This window comes from Calonectris borealis, chromosome 22 (assembly GCF_964195595.1).
Source record: "Calonectris borealis chromosome 22, bCalBor7.hap1.2, whole genome shotgun sequence".
Classification (NCBI taxonomy): domain Eukaryota; kingdom Metazoa; phylum Chordata; class Aves; order Procellariiformes; family Procellariidae; genus Calonectris; species Calonectris borealis.
The window spans coordinates 2,867,230-2,885,151 of NC_134333.1; the positions used below are offsets into that span (position 1 = coordinate 2,867,230).

Here is a 17,922-nt window from a genome sequence, read left to right on the forward strand (position 1 = left end):
CCTTTCACCAGCTTTGTTGCCCTCCTCTGGATGCATTCAAGTACTTTCACATCCTTCTTAAATTGTGGGGCCCAGAACCACACACAGTACTCAAGGTGAGGCCACACCAACGCTAAATACAGCAGGATAATCCCCCTCTCTTTGCTGGCTGGTTGTACTGTGTCTGATGCACCCCAGGATGCGGTTTGGCCTCTCGGCTGCCAGGGCACACTGCTGACTCGTATTGAGCCTGCTGTCAGCCAGCCCCCCCCGATCCCTTTCTAAAGGGCTGCTCTCCAGCCACTCCTCTCCCAGTTTATACCTGTGTCCAGTGTTACTCCGTCCCAGGTGCAGAATTTGTCATTTGTTTTTGTTAAATTTCGTGCCATTGATTACCGCCCAGGGCTCCAATCTACCTAGATCCCTCTGCAAGGTCTTTTAGCCCTCAAGACAGTCAACAGCACTTCCCAGTTTAGTATCATTAGCAAACTTGCATTCATCTCCTACGTCCAGATCATTGATGTTTACCTCTTGCCCTGTGCATCTGTTTATGTTTATCATCCACTGGAGAGGTCTGGTGACGTCAAAGATATACAGTCAATGCTTCAGATGGTCTCTGGCTGGTGTCAATCATACAGGTCTTTGTATCATCACACAGGACTTTGGTACTTCCTCATGTACCAACCTTTCAGGCATCACACACACAGCGCAGGCATTTCTGGTCGGGTACCTCATGGCGATCATGGGTCTTAGCATCATCTACTTCAGTGATCTCCAAACTTCTTGGATTGCACACCCCATAAGTAAAAAATTTTTGAGCACGCACCCCCAATATATGTGTATTTATTTATTTATAGATCATATACATATGCTACCTACTAACATGTTATATAGATAAAAATAGAAATGAAAAAAGGATGAGATGAAAATGAAATAAACACTTATTAAAAGTTATTTTAAAAATATTAGTGGTACAAAAGTATTTTATTGCCATGCCCCAATGGATTATCTTGCGCACCCCACTTTGGAGACCACTGATCTACTTCATCCAAAGGCATTGCTCAGCACTATGCTGGTTATGCACTGTAAAGGTCCCTATCATGTACCTGGAGTACCAAGAACTTTCGGAAGATGTGAATTTCCTGAGTCTAGATTAACTTCAGGGATGCTGTCAGCATGGCCTAACTTGCCTCTTGGTCCTCTGTGGCCTCTCGTAGCTTTGAGAGAGGTGAAGAACTTTCTAAATGTAGAACGTAAACCCTGGAGTGGTCTCATCCATTTGACCTCTTTAAGCAGTCTTTGGCCTGATCAAGCCGCTAAAACTTTCTGAGGCTTTATTTTGAGCATTACCTTGAATTTTTTCTGCAGAAGGGATCCTGGGAACCATCTAATTTTCCTGCAAAGTGTCGTGTCAGAGGGACACAATCCTGGACTGAAAAGTTGCTACCCAAGCTGGCAGCATAGACACACTCCACGGGTGGAGTTAATTTGCCTTAACACAGGTGTCTAATGTTATTTGAGACTGCCTATGGTATTCAAGACTTTCAAATGAGTCTGACAAAGGACTTGTGGGATAGTCTCAGCTTCTCACGCCCCGAAGCAGCATCTGGAGGGCAGGTCGGATCCCTGAGTGTGCAGAATGTCACTAGATGTCGATATTCAGACATCACTATTCAGGCAATAGACTCCTCCCACCTCTGGTGTCTTCCATGTTGGTGTCCCTGTGTTTGCGAGGTGCCCAAGTTCTGATCTTCTGATCCCCTAGCTGTTTGGGGGAGAGCTGGTCAACACAGCCACTGAGGCCAAGAGTGTATTTCAGGTCACTTTAGAGGAGATCTGCACTTGATCAGATTAATTACTCTGCTGGCTTAATTGACCTCACTAAGTGGATCTTCACTGACTGTATCAGGTGTTGAGACACCCACCCCACAGACACAAAGCTTCACTGTACATGTCTAAATCCAGATGTCTGCATCTGCAGCTCATTTCCCCCGCTGCAACTTAGGATGACTTACATCGGTGCTTCACGTCCCTGTCACCCCCGTCGGCTGATCATTACAAGTCAGCATCATTTTCAAAAAAGAAGGTACTTAAGATGAAGCCAAGAAAAAGAGTGGCGTAAATCTTCCAAAGTTTTTGTGACCTCTGGCTTTTACTTCTAAGTTACAGTTGTTTGCTCCGTGCATGGCCAAAAAGGACTTGTGGAATGTGATTTATTTTTCTTAAGACTGATGGCTAAAATTATTGTACAAATCACCCTTTGGAGGGATCAATATTTCTCTCTTGGCTGAAGACAGTCCCTGAACCACTGTCTTGGATTTGGTCTGTCAACTGAGATGAATCCTGTCCTTAATCTGTCCTTACTCTGCAGCTCATGCAGTTGTTGGATTTCACACCATAGGTAACATGGAAGATACCTTGGGACTTTGGCTGAGATTCTTGAACCCTCCTGAAACCTCAAAAGAAGCCTGGATACCCTGAGGTATAACTCACCACTAGATAGCTCTGTGTAGGGAACTGAATCAAAGCTCCACAATGTTGATATTAAAGACACGTAAGATGAATCATGTCCACTGCTGTCTAAACTTTTTACCTCTTGGAATGAACCGTAAGCCCAGCCAATTGAATAGGCCAAGGAAGAAGGCATTTCTGAGACAAACAATTACACTCCCAGAAGACCACAAAGGATCTTCCTAGGGAGATCACCACACATCATCTTGGGAAGGGAGGAAACTAGAATAAACCAAATTAAATAGCTCTGGTGTAATGACTCACACAGGAAAAGCTCTGAGAAAAAGCTAGGCCAGTAAAGTAATTGCAAAATAGAAGCAATGTTAATGGCACTAAATTAAGCATTTTCTTTTTCTCCTTCTAGGCAGTTAGGGTTGAACCTTTTAGTAGTATATATAGTGCTTGGAAAGGCAGGTTATACGTGCATATAACCAGCACACGTGCAAAAGATCTTTTTGCTGGATATAGGTTGGTTTTATAAAAAGCTACACACTTGAAATGTCACGAAGAAAGATGTGATTTTGTCACTTACGAGACAGGTCACTGAGACCCGTGCATAAGAAAATCCTCCTCAAAAGAGAAGGCATCTCAAAAGGAGGAGTGTTCTTTGGCTAAAAGGCAATTTCAAGGGATTAGGTGACAGAACAATAACCAGCTGATACGATCTGAAAGATGTTCCTAAGGGTTCATAAAACAAAAGGTCTTCCTCCCAGGAATATTTGATTTTCTCAATCTGCATGGTGAGTACTTTTCCTTTATAATAATACCATAACAAAGATGATCTGAAGCATGACATATGATCCAACTCCTCGAAGGGGATGAAAACATGTGTATTAAGACAATGTGTATTGTCTTCTCCCCAAAAGAAGAGGTTTTCTAGCCCTTGCAAACATCTCTAAACATGCTGTCCAATTAATTTATTAGAAGTAGTCACTTTATCAATTTAAATATTCCATATTATTACTTCTACTACTACTATTATTATCTCTGCTATACCTCAAGATTTGGTGGTAGATTAATGTCAGGATTCTTGTTAAGCTTTAGTAGTAATTCATCCTTCTTTGATTGTAATAGGCATGAATTAAAGTATTTTCATTAAAATCATTGCACAAAAGTACAGGGAGTATTCATCTCTACAAGTTAGACACCCAAGTCTGAGGAAGTACTTTAGGCTCCGTGTATTGTGAGTGGAGAGAGCAAGAGAGGACCAGAAGGCAATTTTCAGATTTATCTTCGTTACCTGCTTAAGATGAAGATGAGTTATCCCTGCCAATGTTTATTGTAATCAACTAATTAGAAAAACCTGCTGTGACTAACTCAAAACTTGCACATGTTTTAGCAACCTCATTTAGGGCATTTGGCAACATTAAATGCTTGATTTGGTTGCATACGTACAGGTTTCTGGTTCCTTTTGAAATGTCTCAGGGTTACCTGACCAGCCTCCCATTGTGTCCCCTAAGGGCAATGGGGCAATGGTCCTCCACAGTGCCTGCCACTCCTCTGTAGATGTCTCATTAGTCTAGGAATTCAAGTGGATCCTTCTGACAATGTTTAAAAGTCAGTAGAATACCTCAGTGGCATTTTACATGCCTTACGAAGTCCCGTCTCATCTCCAGGTTGCAGAAACCTATAAATACATGTCCAATCTGCCAGCGCTGTATTGAAGTCCTGAATACTCAATGCTTAAGATGTTATTAGACATCTATGTTTAAGCAACTGAGTTCCATCCCAATTGGCCAAGTGTAAGTTACTCACCACAACTGGGATTTGTCTCACTTAAACTGAAATCTACAGCTCTGCCTTTTTTTTGGTTAAGGGATAGTTACAGGCAATCCAGGAAACCACTTCTTCTCATGTCGTTAAGGTATCTACCTTAGCATGAGGTGAATCATGTCCTGCAAATGCCTTTTATATCCATTGTTCAAAAAGGGTTTCTAGATGATTTGGTCATGTAGCTCTCTACAAGGAAAGATGCTTGAAGGTGGATGAGCGGACTTTTATCTTCTGTTTGTTTCTGGAGATGGACTCCTCTCTTCTTTGAATCACTCCTCAGCAAATCAGGGGCTAATCATCTATTCATTTCATCAGGGAACAAACTCCTCTCTGAAAGTACTAGATACTAGTAGTATGATAGCCTACTTAGATTTAGCACCTTATTTTTAGTAAGGTAGAGGTGTGTGAGATGAATTTAACTAAGCATCTGACACCAAGGACAAGGAGTATTGTTGGGAGGTTTAGTTAAACCTTGGTAGTGGAGGTATTCATAAAGGCTTCGGTCAAGTGATGCTCCTTTTCAGAGCTCCCCTTGGGTATGCCTATGCTTACAGGGTCACCCACCATAAAGCTCCAGCCCTTTAACTGTCCACTCCCCGCCCCCCACATGCCCCATTTTATTTTAACTGTCTCTTTAGGCTTTGAAGATCAGACACAGAAGGAGAAGAAGAACGGATCACTGCTTCATACTCAAGAGCTTCTTCTACAGTGTGCATTCATTTGCCTTTGCATGCTTAGCATTGAATTTGAGTATTACTCAGAAAGGCAGTGTAGACTTCATCTTAGAAACCAGTGAGGAGGGGTAGCAGGCAATTCAGAGAGGAGATCTTATTGAGCCTTGGTGAATCCTCTGCTCTGGAAGAACACCCAGGAAAAAGGGAACACTGGCTCATTTCAGGAACAAGGTTTTGGAGACTCTCGCTCATTACTTTTTGGTTTTTGTGTGCTTCCCTCAAAATATTTTTATCTGTTTAAAGGTAAGCTACAGATGGAGAATCAAACAACAGTGATGGAGTTCATCCTCTTGGGTCTTGCTGATGATGATCAACTCCAGTATGTGTTCTTTACCACCCTATTAGTCACCTACATCTTGAGTTTAACAGGTAACATTCTCATCATCACCATCACCCTGATAAACCGTCATCTTCACACTCCCATGTACTTCTTCCTCAGGAACTTCTCCATCGTAGAGATTGGCTTTACCACCACTGTCATCCCCAAAGCATTGGCCAACCTGGCTTTAGGCAAAAAAACAATTTCTTTAAGCGGTTGTCTCACTCAAAGTTTTCTCTACTTCATGCTAGGTACCACTGAGTTTCTCCTGTTAGCTATAATGTCTTTTGACAGGTATGTGGCCATCTGCAAACCTCTACACTATGTGGCCATTATGAATTCACAAGTCTGCAGCCTGCTGGCGATTACTGCCTGGATTGGTGGGACTGTCCTTACTCTTTCTCCATCAGTGGTATATATCCAGATGCCATTCTGTGGTTCAAACATCATTAATCATTTTTTCTGTGATAGCACACCAATGATTGAGCTCAAATGTGGAAATACCAAGGTCCTAGAGTGCATGATTTTAATCTCAGCAGTGTTCATCCTACTGGGTAGCCTAGCTATTACAGCTGTATCCTATATCAACATCATTGCTGCTGTGGTCAAAATCCCTGCTGTGGCTGGCAGACAGAAAGCCTTTTCCACCTGTGCCTCTCACCTCACTGTGGTGTCTATAATGTACGGCAGCTGCATCTTCATGTACCTCACCCAGACCAACAGACTGGACCTCAGCAAGGTGGTGTCCATCTTGAACACTGTGGTATCTCCTCTGCTCAATCCATTCATCTATAGCTTGAGGAACACACAGTTGCAAGAGGCCCTAACGGAGAGCATCAAATGGAGTATAGTTATTTCTAAACACCCAGAAATTTGAGGTGGTGGTGAATGTGTGAGGCAATGGAGAACGTGAAAGAAAATAATTTAATAACATTTCTGTCCCTCCTTAGACATCCGTCCATTCACTGACATACCTATTCCTACACATCCATCCACCCATGCATTCATCCATTCATCAATCCATCTACAAACAGTTGTCAATATTCCTGTAGATTATTGAAACCTGTTCTTTCAGTTTTTCTCCTTCCTTTTTCTTGCCACAAGCTTTCTGGTTTTCTTTTCTTCATGTTGAATGATTTAGGATAGTGGTAGCTAGTCCACAAACCACTCTCTTGCTGGGTAGTCCAAGTCCACATGAAGAATGAAGGGAAGTACAAAGGGCTTTGTGCAAACCACATCACTGTGTCATTTAAGGAGCCACTTGTACACACAGAACAGTTCCTTCAATGGAATGAAATCAGAAAGTATGGGAAGGTATGGGACAGAGGGAAAAATAACGTCGTCAGCTATCTGTGAACAAATGCCTGAGCCTTCCATCCTCATGCGTCTCAGTGATACGTGATGTGTGATAGATCTTTCTCTGATGTATATATACTTCACTTTGAGCCTCAGCAGGTGAAGAGTGTTGGCTGCTGTGTGAGCCGGCACAGGCAGGATGCAGGAACAAACATAAAACCATGGATGAAATGCAAAGAGTAAATTTATTTTCGTTACCTCGCCAACTGGGGGATCCCTGAAGCGATACCCTGGCAGAGGCACACAGGTGGGGACACAGGCACCACGGGGCTCGGTTCATGCTAGAGGATCACCGAACCTGCTATTTTCGCCCGTATATCAGGGTTTCGCACAGGCGTAGTTTACCACCGTGCTTTGATCTTTCCCCACAGCAGGGCAGGAATCTCAATCGTCTTCAGTACGGTGCCTCTAAGTCTATCACAGGCCTATGTTATCTAAACACAGATGTTCTGCTTGTCCAACACACAAGGCTAAACAACGGTTAGTACGATATATGTGTTTTTCGACACCTCAGCTGCAAGTCACTTGAGCATGTTTACAGTTCTCCTTGCCAATCTTCCATTATTTTCCCACAGCTACCTCTATAATCCAGTGAGTGAGGGTGGGAAGAATGCTAGATGTTTTCTGAAACAAACTGTGTATTTTTTGTTCACTGATGAAGGAAACAGTGTCAAATCTGTAACATGTACAGGTTTCAGTAATTCATATCATGGTTGCTGGAATCCATCTTATTTAAATTTTAGGCAACTGGGATGGGAATAATCTTACGTAACATCAGGGGTTGGATTCAGCACCTGATTTGGGCCTATGTATAGGCATCTAAAAATAGGCGTTAGGATATGTGTACACATGGTCATCCCTGGCCTACACTAAGAAGACAACAACAGGGGTGATGAGAAGGCATTGCAGACAGCAAAAGGGGTGTAATACGTGTATAGTTTGACCTGACTCAGGGTATCGCCAAAAATCAGCAACATGGGAAATGATAGGATGCTATTGATAACAAATGGGGAGTATGAGCTTAACAGAACTAATCAACAAGGTAGATATTACCAGAGCAACTATATCATAAGTATGAAAGAAGTCTTTAAACATAACAAAACCTTGGCTAGTGAGGAAAGGGTAAGCAGAAGTGGGCTTTTTATTTAAGGGGATAGCTAGTGGTAAAGGGGAAGAACTTGGGAGGGGAAAGGAATATCAGGTGAAGCAACTCATGTGATGGTAACTGTCAGATGGTACATCTGTCAAACAATCCTGCTCCTGATCGGTGGAGTTCGGAACAGGAGAAGAAACCTGTTGCTGTCATAACCATACTTGTGTCTGACACCTTCATGGTTGAGAGACCTGGTGTCTTTTCCTTAAACTTGGTGAGGGAACACCTAGGGGACAGGAAAGGCATTCTGACTTCCTAGTGAAGAACTCTCTTTTACCGGCATCTTGTGCTACTTTAGATGCTCTGGACTGCAACATGAACAGGGCTAGTAGATACGGCTTAGGGGCTCCACAAGATTCAGCTCCTGTACAGTAGGAGCTGCAGGCCAAGCTGAACGTACCAGAACATCTCAATGGAATCGCCCTTCTGAGTTTCAAAAATGGCTTAAATAGAAGTGTTCTAGGGTATCAGAGCCATTGTCATGATTTGGGTGATACAACACAGGATGTACCATATACCTTCTGGAGCAGCAGCTGGAGACAAAATGGAATAGCCTGGGACGTCTAAAAAGGCCCTAAATTCCCCGGAAACATTATTGCCCCAATATATTCTTTGAGTAATGAAGAGAAGTAAGTGTGTTCAAGGCATTGTTCATCTGAAAGATAGTCTGCTTAACAGGCAGGGATTCATGCCATAGAATCGCCAATAGGATGTCAGAAATGTCTGTATCTCCCCGTGATACCAAAAGCAGCTTAGACCACTTGTCTAGAACTGGCAAAATTAATTCCTCTCTCCTTTCTGTTCAGTGATTTTCAGTGGACTTTTGTCCCTTGGATTTACTAATCACACTTTCTGTTATTAACAGCAGCGAAGGGAAATAACACAGAAGAGCTTTCTTTGGCATCCCGTACATTAAAGATCACAATATCCTGCTGGTATCAGCTCACTAACTGTCACTATCACATTGCATTGAGCCTCGTCATTCTCACCCTCAGGCGTTCCATCCTGTGCCCAAGAAGGCTGCACATACGAGCAAGTTTGAACATATTTTTACTGGTGGTCGGAAAGCAGAGCAGGAGGTAGCACTGTTGGGCAGCAGTGGGAGGAAGGGAATAATGTGCAAATGTGCATGCTTGGGACCTGCTTTTTTACCTTGCCACGGAGACATTCCTTAGTGCAGAAGCCTGTGCGTATGCCATGAGGGCATCGCTGACTCCATTTCAGCTGCCCCTGGAAGCCTCTGAGCGTCAGCAGATTTTTGATGCATTGTGGAAACGGGGCACTGAGCATTTTAGTCAGAGGAGGGAGAGTCAGGGAGGTCTTGGAGCGCAAACTTCCTCAGCTCTTCACGTATCCAGGCTTCAAAATAGGACGCTGGTAAATACTTCAGGGAAGATACGATATTTGTGTCCATAAGAAACACTGCCATGAGCCTTCCCATTGCAGACTAATGGGACACCAGAATCACCCTGTGAGGTAAAAGGAGTGGGAGAGGTCAGACATGTCAGAGCACAGCTTCCCTGCCCTAAGGAAGAAACTGGCCCTCTTGCCTCCCTCCGTGTGAAGAACCTCCTCTTTCGACCATCTCCCTCCAGGCCCAGCTCCACAGGGCTTGTAGCTGCCTCACTACTCCTCTAAGCCGATCCGTGAAGCAATTCAAACCTGGAGTCTGTCTGAGGTTCCGAAACTGCCTTCACAACCCTGAAAAGAAGAACGTAGTCCTACTTTAGACATGTGGGCATATCCGAGCTATCCCACTGTGTCAGGAGGATATGACAAAGGATTTACATGAGATCTGGAGCCTGCTGGAGCAGTGGCTAGGCTGGGTAGAATATCCCCAGGTACGTAAAAAGGCACACGATGCTGACAGTTGAGCAATCGGACCCCGGTTCAGTCAGCACATCAGCTTCAGAGCTCCTGAGAGGAGCCTCGGCACATCATTCTGAAGTATCCAGTTCATTTTAATCCCCCTCGTCCCCCACCTGAGAACCAACCTGACTGCCTAGACCCAACCTCAATCCCAAGCTTGGAACCCGAAACAACACTTACACAGAAAGTAGATTTCTTGCCATCCTCATCACCAGCGCAGATCATAGACTGACACAGATAGTTCCTTTTGAAAGACTCCTCACACACTTTGTCATGCTGCACCTTCAGGTCCATCTCCATCAGCACACTAGTCTTATCCCATGTCATCAATGTCCAGCCCCAGCCAGCCACTTTGCATATAGTTCCCGGTTCCACACGCTCGTTGTGGCTGGGCAAGGGGATACGACTCACTTCCTCAGTTTGGTCCTTGGCTTCAGCTGCCAAGCAGAGAGAACATAGGGTTAGAGCAGGCAAAGGAATGGGAACAAGTCCATGGTGTCGTGGTTTAAGTCCAGCCAGCAACTAAACACCATGCAGCTGCTTGCTCAGCCCCCCACTCCAGTAGGATGGGGGAGAGAATCAGGAGGGCACAAGTAGGAAAACTCACGGATTGAGATAAAAACAGTTTAATAACTGAAATAAAACAAAGTAGAACAGTAATAATAACAATGATAACAACAACAATAATAGAATATACATAGCAGGCGATGCACAATGCAACTGCTCACCACCCGCTGACCGACACCCCGTGTGTCCTGAACCGTGAGAGCCGCCCCCCGCCTCCGCAGTTTTTATACAGAGCATGACGTCATATGGTATGGAATACCCCATTGGCCAGCTGGTTCAACCGCCCTGGCTATGCTCCCTGCCCCAGCTTCCTGTGCACCTGGCAGAGCATGCGAAGCCAAAAAGTCCCCAGTGCACGTACCACTCAGCAACAAACAAAACATCAATGGGCCATCAACGCTCCTCTCATACCAAACCCAAAACACAGCACGCCCCACCAGCCACCAGAAAGAAAGTTAAGTCTCTCCCAGATGAAAGCAGGACACTGATGTTTTCCATGGGACTCTGGCCTTAAGTAACACAAAAAGATCTGGTCCACAAAACTGTGTAGACCTAGCAGGAGGAAAAGTGAGTAAATAATCTCAGGAGGTGTATAATCCTTTCAGTAGACAAAGGGAAGACTAGGCAAAGGAGTTCCGATTTAGACATCTGTTTTACAGATTTTGAAAGTTAAGCAAGAGAAGTGTACTACTGAAAGGCAAACTTGGATTGAATTCTTAGTGAGACTATTATAAAGCAAGCACTTTAAGCACATCTTTTTTTGGGGGAGTGCTCTTCGAAGCATGGAAGAAAATCTGAAGTTTATACGAGGTACAACATTTTTTCTGTTGCTGCTAGGCTCAAATCAGTTGTTGCACGTGCTGAAATTGAGCACACACTTCACATTACCCTCAAGTAACCCCTGCAGTCCTCTAGTTCCAAACAGAAATACAGCTATGCCTAACAGAAGCTCCACTGGTATGCCATTTGTCATCATCAGAGATGACAAGACAGAGATTGTCCAGACCTTATCCAAGACTGTGCAGCTTGAAGAGCCAAAATTCCAACTGTATCAAAGGAGGAGCGCTCTGTGGGTATCCGATTGTCAAGTGGAGACTCACAATTGCCAAAGCTGGAAGCTGGTGACTTCTGGCACCAGCAGGAAGGCTACTGCTCCACCTGAAGATTTGCAGTTATGGAATACATTTAGTATGCTCAGAAAAGAGGAGGGAGAGCATGAAGGAGTGAGAACTCTGTCAAATGAAGCATGAGAGCCAGATGAGCCTGACCACCAACAGAAGGAAGAGGTGAATGATAGTAGTGAGAGGCTCCGTGCTGCAGTGGGCAGACACCCCCATCTGCCAATCTGATCGCTGTTGCTTGCGTGGCCCTCAGGTTATCACCCCCCACGGCTCCTCATCGTGGGCACTAAGGAAACTGCCAAGTGAGACCTGAAGTGTCAAGCACGGCTACATCTGGCGAGGGATGTGAAGGGCAACAAGAAGGGCTTCCATAGGTCTGTCAGCAGCAAAAGGAAGACTAGGTAAAATGTGGGCCTGCTGCTGAATGGGGCACAGTCCTGGTGACAAAGGACATGGAAAAGGCTGAGGTATTCAGTGCTGCCTTTGCTCACTCTTTACTGTTTAGACTGGCAACCCCTGGACCCTGAGACCAGTGGGAAAGTCTGGAGCAAGGAAGTCCCTTATCCTTGGCAACATGTAAACAAATTGCATCAGGTTAAGGAACATGCAAACAAATTGGACATAGGCAAGTCCGTGGGACCTGACGGGATACACCCACTGGTGGAGCTGGTTGATGTCATTGCAAGGCCACTCTCAACCATCTTTGGAAGGTCATGGCAATAGAGGGAGGTTTCTGATGACTGGAAGAAAGGTGCCATTCCTGTCTTCAGAAAGAGCAGGAAGGAGGATCCAGGAAGCCTCAGGTCAGCCAGCTCAGTCCCTGGGAAGGTGATTGAGCAAATCCTCCTGGAAGACCAGCATAAGAAGCTGATGAGGAGTAGTCAGCATGGATTTATGAAGGGCAAATCATGCTTAGCCAACATGAAAGCCTTCTACAATGAGATGGCTGTCTTGGTGGATGAACAGAGAGCAGCAGATGTTGTTTACCATCCTCTTAGTAAGGCTTTTGACACTGCCTCCCATCACATCCTCATGGACAAACTGAGGAATTATGGTCTAGCTAAGTGGACGGTGGGGTGGATTGAAAACTGCCTGAACTTGTGGGCCGAGAGAGCTGTGTTCAGTGGCATGAAGTTCAGCTGGAGGCCAGGCACCAGTGGTCTACTACAGGACTAAATTCTAAGTCTGATACTTTTAACATCATCATTAATGACTCAGATGATGGGACCAAGTGCACCCTCAGCAAGTTTGCAGATAATTTGAAACTGGGTTGGGTAAAGTGTTGACAGGCTGGAGAAATGGACCAACAGGAGCCTCATGAAGTTCAGCAAAGGGAAATGCAAGGTCCTGCACGTGGAGAGGAATAACCCCAGGCACCAGGACAGCCTGGGGATAGACCAGCTGGAAAGCAGCTTTTCAGTCAAGACGTGGGGATCCTGGTGAACACCAAGTTGAACATGAGCCAGCAGTGTTCCCTTGTGGCAAGGAAGGCTAATGGTATCCTGGGCTGCATTAGGAAGAGCACCACCAGCAGGTCGAGGGAGGTCCCTTCTTCTCGGCACTGGTGATGCCACAGCTGGAGTACTGTGTCCGGTTCTGGGCTCCCCAGTATGAGAAAGATGTGGACATACTGTAGGGGGTCCAGAAAGGGGCCACAAAGATGATTCAGGGACTGGAGCATCTTTCATATGAGGAGAGACTGAGAGAGCTGGAACTGTTCAGCCTGGAGAAGAGAAGGCTCAAGGGGGATCCTGTCAATTTGTATAAATACCTCATGGGAGGATTCAAAGAAGATGGAATCCAACTCTTGTCAGTGATATCTACTGAAAGGACACGAGGCAATGAACACAAATTCAAATACAAGAAATTCCATGTAAACATAAGAAAAAACTTTTTTACTGTGAGGATGGCTGAACACTGGAACAGGTTTCCCAGAGAGACTGTGGAGTCTGCATTCTTGGAGCTATTTAAAAACCCAGGGGGATATGGTCCTGAGCAACCTGCTGTATCTGACCCTCGTTTGAGCACAGGAGGTGGGCTAGGTGATCTCCAGAGGTCCCTTCCAACCTCAACTGAATTTCTCTGAAAATGGCCAAAGTAAAACACTGCTTCTTGCATGTCATTTTAGACAGTTATGACATTGTTATGAACATTTGAGTTACTCACCTTAAGGTCTCTTCATGAGTAAGAAAGAAGAACTTCACAGGTGCTCTTCACAGAAACATTTAGGTATCTGCTTAAAGATGTGATGAAACTTTGTCTGGAAATGCCTCTCCATTGAATAGAAATCTATGGCAGCATGAGCGTGGACTGTAGAAGTCCAATTTTGGTCAGGTGAATCTCTGCCAGTACCACAGGGGAAAGTTTAAATATCACGTCAGTGAATGTGGACTGATCTTCTTCACATTAGATTCCTTGAGATGTGGAAGCATCAGAGATGATATCTTAAACTCAGAGGCAGGGGGCTATCAAAACTCCTGGGGGAATAATTGAGGTGACTGAGATGCTGTCAAGTATCTGAGACAACGAAGACACAGCTATGAGTGATGAACAGAACCAGCAGGAGATTGGTACTCTTCTGGAGTGTCAGCCACAAGGCAGGTGAGATCCTCCGAGGAATCTAAAATAGCACTGTACCTCTATGCTTAGGTGCATGGCTAGCTTTCCTGATGTCTTTCATTGGCAGACAATGACTATTTTATTGGGAGGGGTATTCTTATTTTAATTATCCTTTTATTTCTTCCAAGACAGTCTCACCTTGTTCCCACAAAGAAGAGTTTACTTATGTGAAGGCAGGTCCTTGCATAGACTTGGTGGGTTATTGTGCTGCTTCGTTGGTTTTTTTATATTTTTTTTTTAAATTTAACATTCTTTTCTGCTTGCCCCATGTTTCCCTTAGGGGACTGACAGGAGCGTCAGCCAGCCACAAGGAAATCCAGACCTTCTTGTCTCTCATATACATAACCATTTGTGAGATCTTGAACATGCAACTAAAATAACCACCCTGACATTTTGGAGGGATTCACTCGTGTCAGATGCACTTTACTAACGGGCTTCTGGGAAGGTGGTGTTACCGCACTCGTGTGTAGCTGCTGTGGCCAGGGAGTACAAGTGAAGCCTGGACCAGGCAGATTCAAGGCTCACGCTCACACTCAGGTCCAAACTTCGTGCTTGTCCACACTGCCTGTGCGTTAGTGCTGGCTCCAGATTGCAATACGCCAGCTGATCTTTCCACCTGGGAAACTCGGGGACAGCAGGGTGGGCAGAGCAGGTGCAAGAGCAGATCTGGCTCGCCCTCACGTCTGCTGCTACAAGCAGTCTGTACGCCAGTGCCTGTGGCTCTTTCGGTGTGAGAACTTAGACTTAAGATTTAGACATAAAAATCCAGATGAGGAACGGCTCAGCTCCAGTTCCTGAAATAAGTGCATGCCAGCACATATGTTCTTCCAAATGTAAATTTAGTAGAAGATAAATCATATTGTGCTAACCATCATTGCTGGTTGACAACAGACTTCAAGGAAAAGAAAGTAAATATTAAATATGGCACCTTTCATGGACCTGTTATCCTGTTCTCTTTTTTATAAAATTCAGATTTCCCACAGAATTTTTTTTCTTTTTTTTTTTTTTGTTCTCCTTTCATATTGAAATCTTCACCTGGAAAATTTAGATTTTAATGACTCTGAAACACAAAATGCATTCCCACAGTATTTTCTTGGTAATACTGGAACAAATCACATCACGCTTCACTCAAATCATCACTACATTTTTTATTCCTTTATTCCTTTATTTACTCATTCATTCATTTATTTATTTATTTTTAAATTCAAAATGGGAATGAAGTATTTGAGGCATATTAGAAAATTCCCATTACTCCAAACTATATTTCCGCTCCTCCTCCTGCTACTTTGCTTCATGGAACTTTTCTTCCAAGATGAATACAAAGGCCATCTGAATCCTGGTATGGTTGTGCAGCTGTCCAGGTGTGAATGCTCAGTGTTAGGTGGTTTTATTGTCAACAGAGAGAAATACTCACTTTGGCACATGGTTCCTCTCACCAGCTTAAACAGCTTCTTTAGGATAAGAGGAATGAGGTCAGTGTTTCTACAGATTTCACTGAATGCAGGGACTACATCTTCATTAATTCCCGTGTCAATTACTGTCTAATCAGCTGTTTGGTAAGACAAATTCCACTCGGATGTAACTTTTATCGTCTCTTTCTTAGAGAGTCATTCAGATACTTTCATGGCTTACCAGCCCGCTCTTCTTCTACTAGACCTTCAGTTGTGTGCTGTAAGTGATCCTAAGGAAGTCTTCGAGACATTGTTGAATATATTGTCAGGCAAGTGAACGATGCTGAGATTTCTAACCATTTGTTTTCTCAGTAACATGGTTTTACAAATGGCGATTCCTTTGTTGTGCCTTCTCATATTTTCCTTTTCTTCTTTTCTCTCTTTTTAAGAAGACAAGGAAAAAGTGCATCCTACCAACTGTGCATTGAGATGTGTAATACTTGGGCAATGAAAACAAAGGAGGAAAGAATGGAGAGCTGTGCTGAACTGGGCAAAGAGATAGAAAAGGAATTTGGAGGCAGGTATTGTACATTAGTGATTATCATGACAATGATGCCCTCTCCATCCCCGGTAGAAATGCCCACCTGCATTTGTAGTAAAAAGTTGCCCTGTAGGTTGCCATCTATCTGTTTCTTGAGTGTGACTGGTTTTTGTGCTTTGTCTCCACTTGGTCTTCCTCAGTGTGTCTTGGAGAAGAAGGTACTCTAGAAGGAGTGTTACAATCATCCCATGAAAACCTCCTAGGCAAGTTTATCTCATTTTTAATATCTTTGATTACTCTTTGTATTGTATGTGCTTTGAAAAAAATCACCTTTGGGGTTTTGTGAACTTGAATTCCAGTGTAAATCTTGGGTAAAGCCACTGTAGGAAGATTTGGTGGAACTCATATTGCAGAATACGTGCCAGTGATATTCTCGTCCAGGGACTAGTTTCCAATATCCACAAAGCTTTTAAGTCTCATGAAAGCACTTAGAATCTGCCTCCCTAAGTAAATAAAAAAAGAGGCCTAATCCTGAACAATCACTGGTTTGCATCTGTCCGTGCTCCTGACTGAGCCTGTGTTGTCAGCAAGATTTCTCAGACATGCCAAACTGATGAAGTATAGGGTCTCGGCAGCTGCAGGTAGTGGATTACTGAGTGGATTGCTGCTGGACACCTAGGGTGCCCTCATGTCAAGTGTCGTTTGGAACTTCCATCACTAGAGAAATTTTGAAATTAAAAAGTCATGAGCCAAGACATCTGAAAGCAAAACTGGGTTTTCTTTAACAGGCAACTCCATTCTTACTGTGGTGTTTTTTGTGGCGGCTAATCAGCATTTCTGCCCTTTTATCGAAACTGAAGCTTGTTTTCAATGAACTGAACTCATTTAGCTTGTATCTGCAATATTTAATAGCCTCGGTTGTGGGTGAAATGAGGATTATTTGGATTTGCACCAAAGAGAGCAGGAAGAGGCCTAAGCAAGACACAAATAAGTTGCAAAGTAAAATTTCACACTGAAATTCCTCAAATACATTTGCAATGTTAGGTGATACATTACGTGTTTAGATCCAGGGCTCTGCTAGTTCCATCAGCCACAGTGTATGTGCAGTTTTTGGACAGTTCCTTCTGGAGTGAACCGACTAGTGCTCTGAGATTAAATCTGGACATTGCAGACAGGTCTTTTTTCTCTCCAATGCCTGTTCCAAGGAGTGTGTTCACAGATAAGGCCTGGATCTCTGTCTGCGCAGTACAGTCCTCCAAACTCTTTCACTGGGCTGATCTTCTCACGTTCTTCTCACATGATTTCTTGATGCTCTCATGGCTTTCAGCTAATATTCCCCTCCCTCGTACAGGTCATTCTACTGGGCTGTAGCATGGCTCTCACTTTCAGCTGGAAAGAAGATGAAGGGAAATAGCAATCCCCCTGAACCACAAGAAGGCTGTAAGAGGCCCAGAAAAGGTCAGGCCTCACTCTTGTGCAGCACTGGTGTAACCAGTCCATTCCAGAGCCTGTGAGCCTCAAGCCCGGCAAATATGCCAGCTGGTGTAGGGCCCAAGTCCTGCATAGTTTGTGCCTTGAGTGGCTTATTCAAATCTGTTTCAGCTGTACTAAGATTCCATTGGTCTCTAGATTCCATCGCCTGCCCTGGCTGGATGTGCACTTATGATAATGGAAGCTTTGCCACCTAGCGTGTAAGTAGAAACCTGCATTTAGACAACTGCAGTTAGGTGTCATGATCTCTAGCTGGCTCATGCATTCATTTCTCTGCTCAAAGATCTTCTTATCTTAAAACGATGGTTGCATAATTCTAGGGTTATGATCTCTCGACCTTCGAAAAGCCCATCAGGAATTCTGGTCTGCAATTGACCACAGTCAGAGAGAGAGGTCAGAGGGATTTGAATTCCTCTTGTCAGAATACAGCTGGACATCTGGTTGGGCAGGAGAGGCAAGGAGAGGGAGGTTTCAATACATTTTTGGGGTGCATCATGA

The 17,922-nt window shown here is 44.2% G+C and overlaps 1 protein-coding gene across 1 annotated transcript; it reads left to right on the plus strand.

Annotated features, from left to right (window-relative positions):
• Positions 1–5,251: 5,251 nt before the first annotated feature.
• LOC142091754 (olfactory receptor 6C74-like) lies at positions 5,252–6,193 on the plus strand. The gene has a single exon (XM_075171128.1). The coding sequence runs from the start codon at positions 5,252–5,254 to the stop codon at positions 6,191–6,193; it is 942 nt and encodes a 313-aa protein (XP_075027229.1).
• The last annotated feature ends 11,729 nt before the right edge of the window (positions 6,194–17,922 follow it).

Bases quoted from the DNA above. Each gene is read 5' to 3' on its own strand.
- LOC142091754 (XM_075171128.1), top strand. From the start codon at position 5,252: ATGGAGAATCAAACAACAGTGATGGAGTTCATCCTCTTGGGTCTTGCT.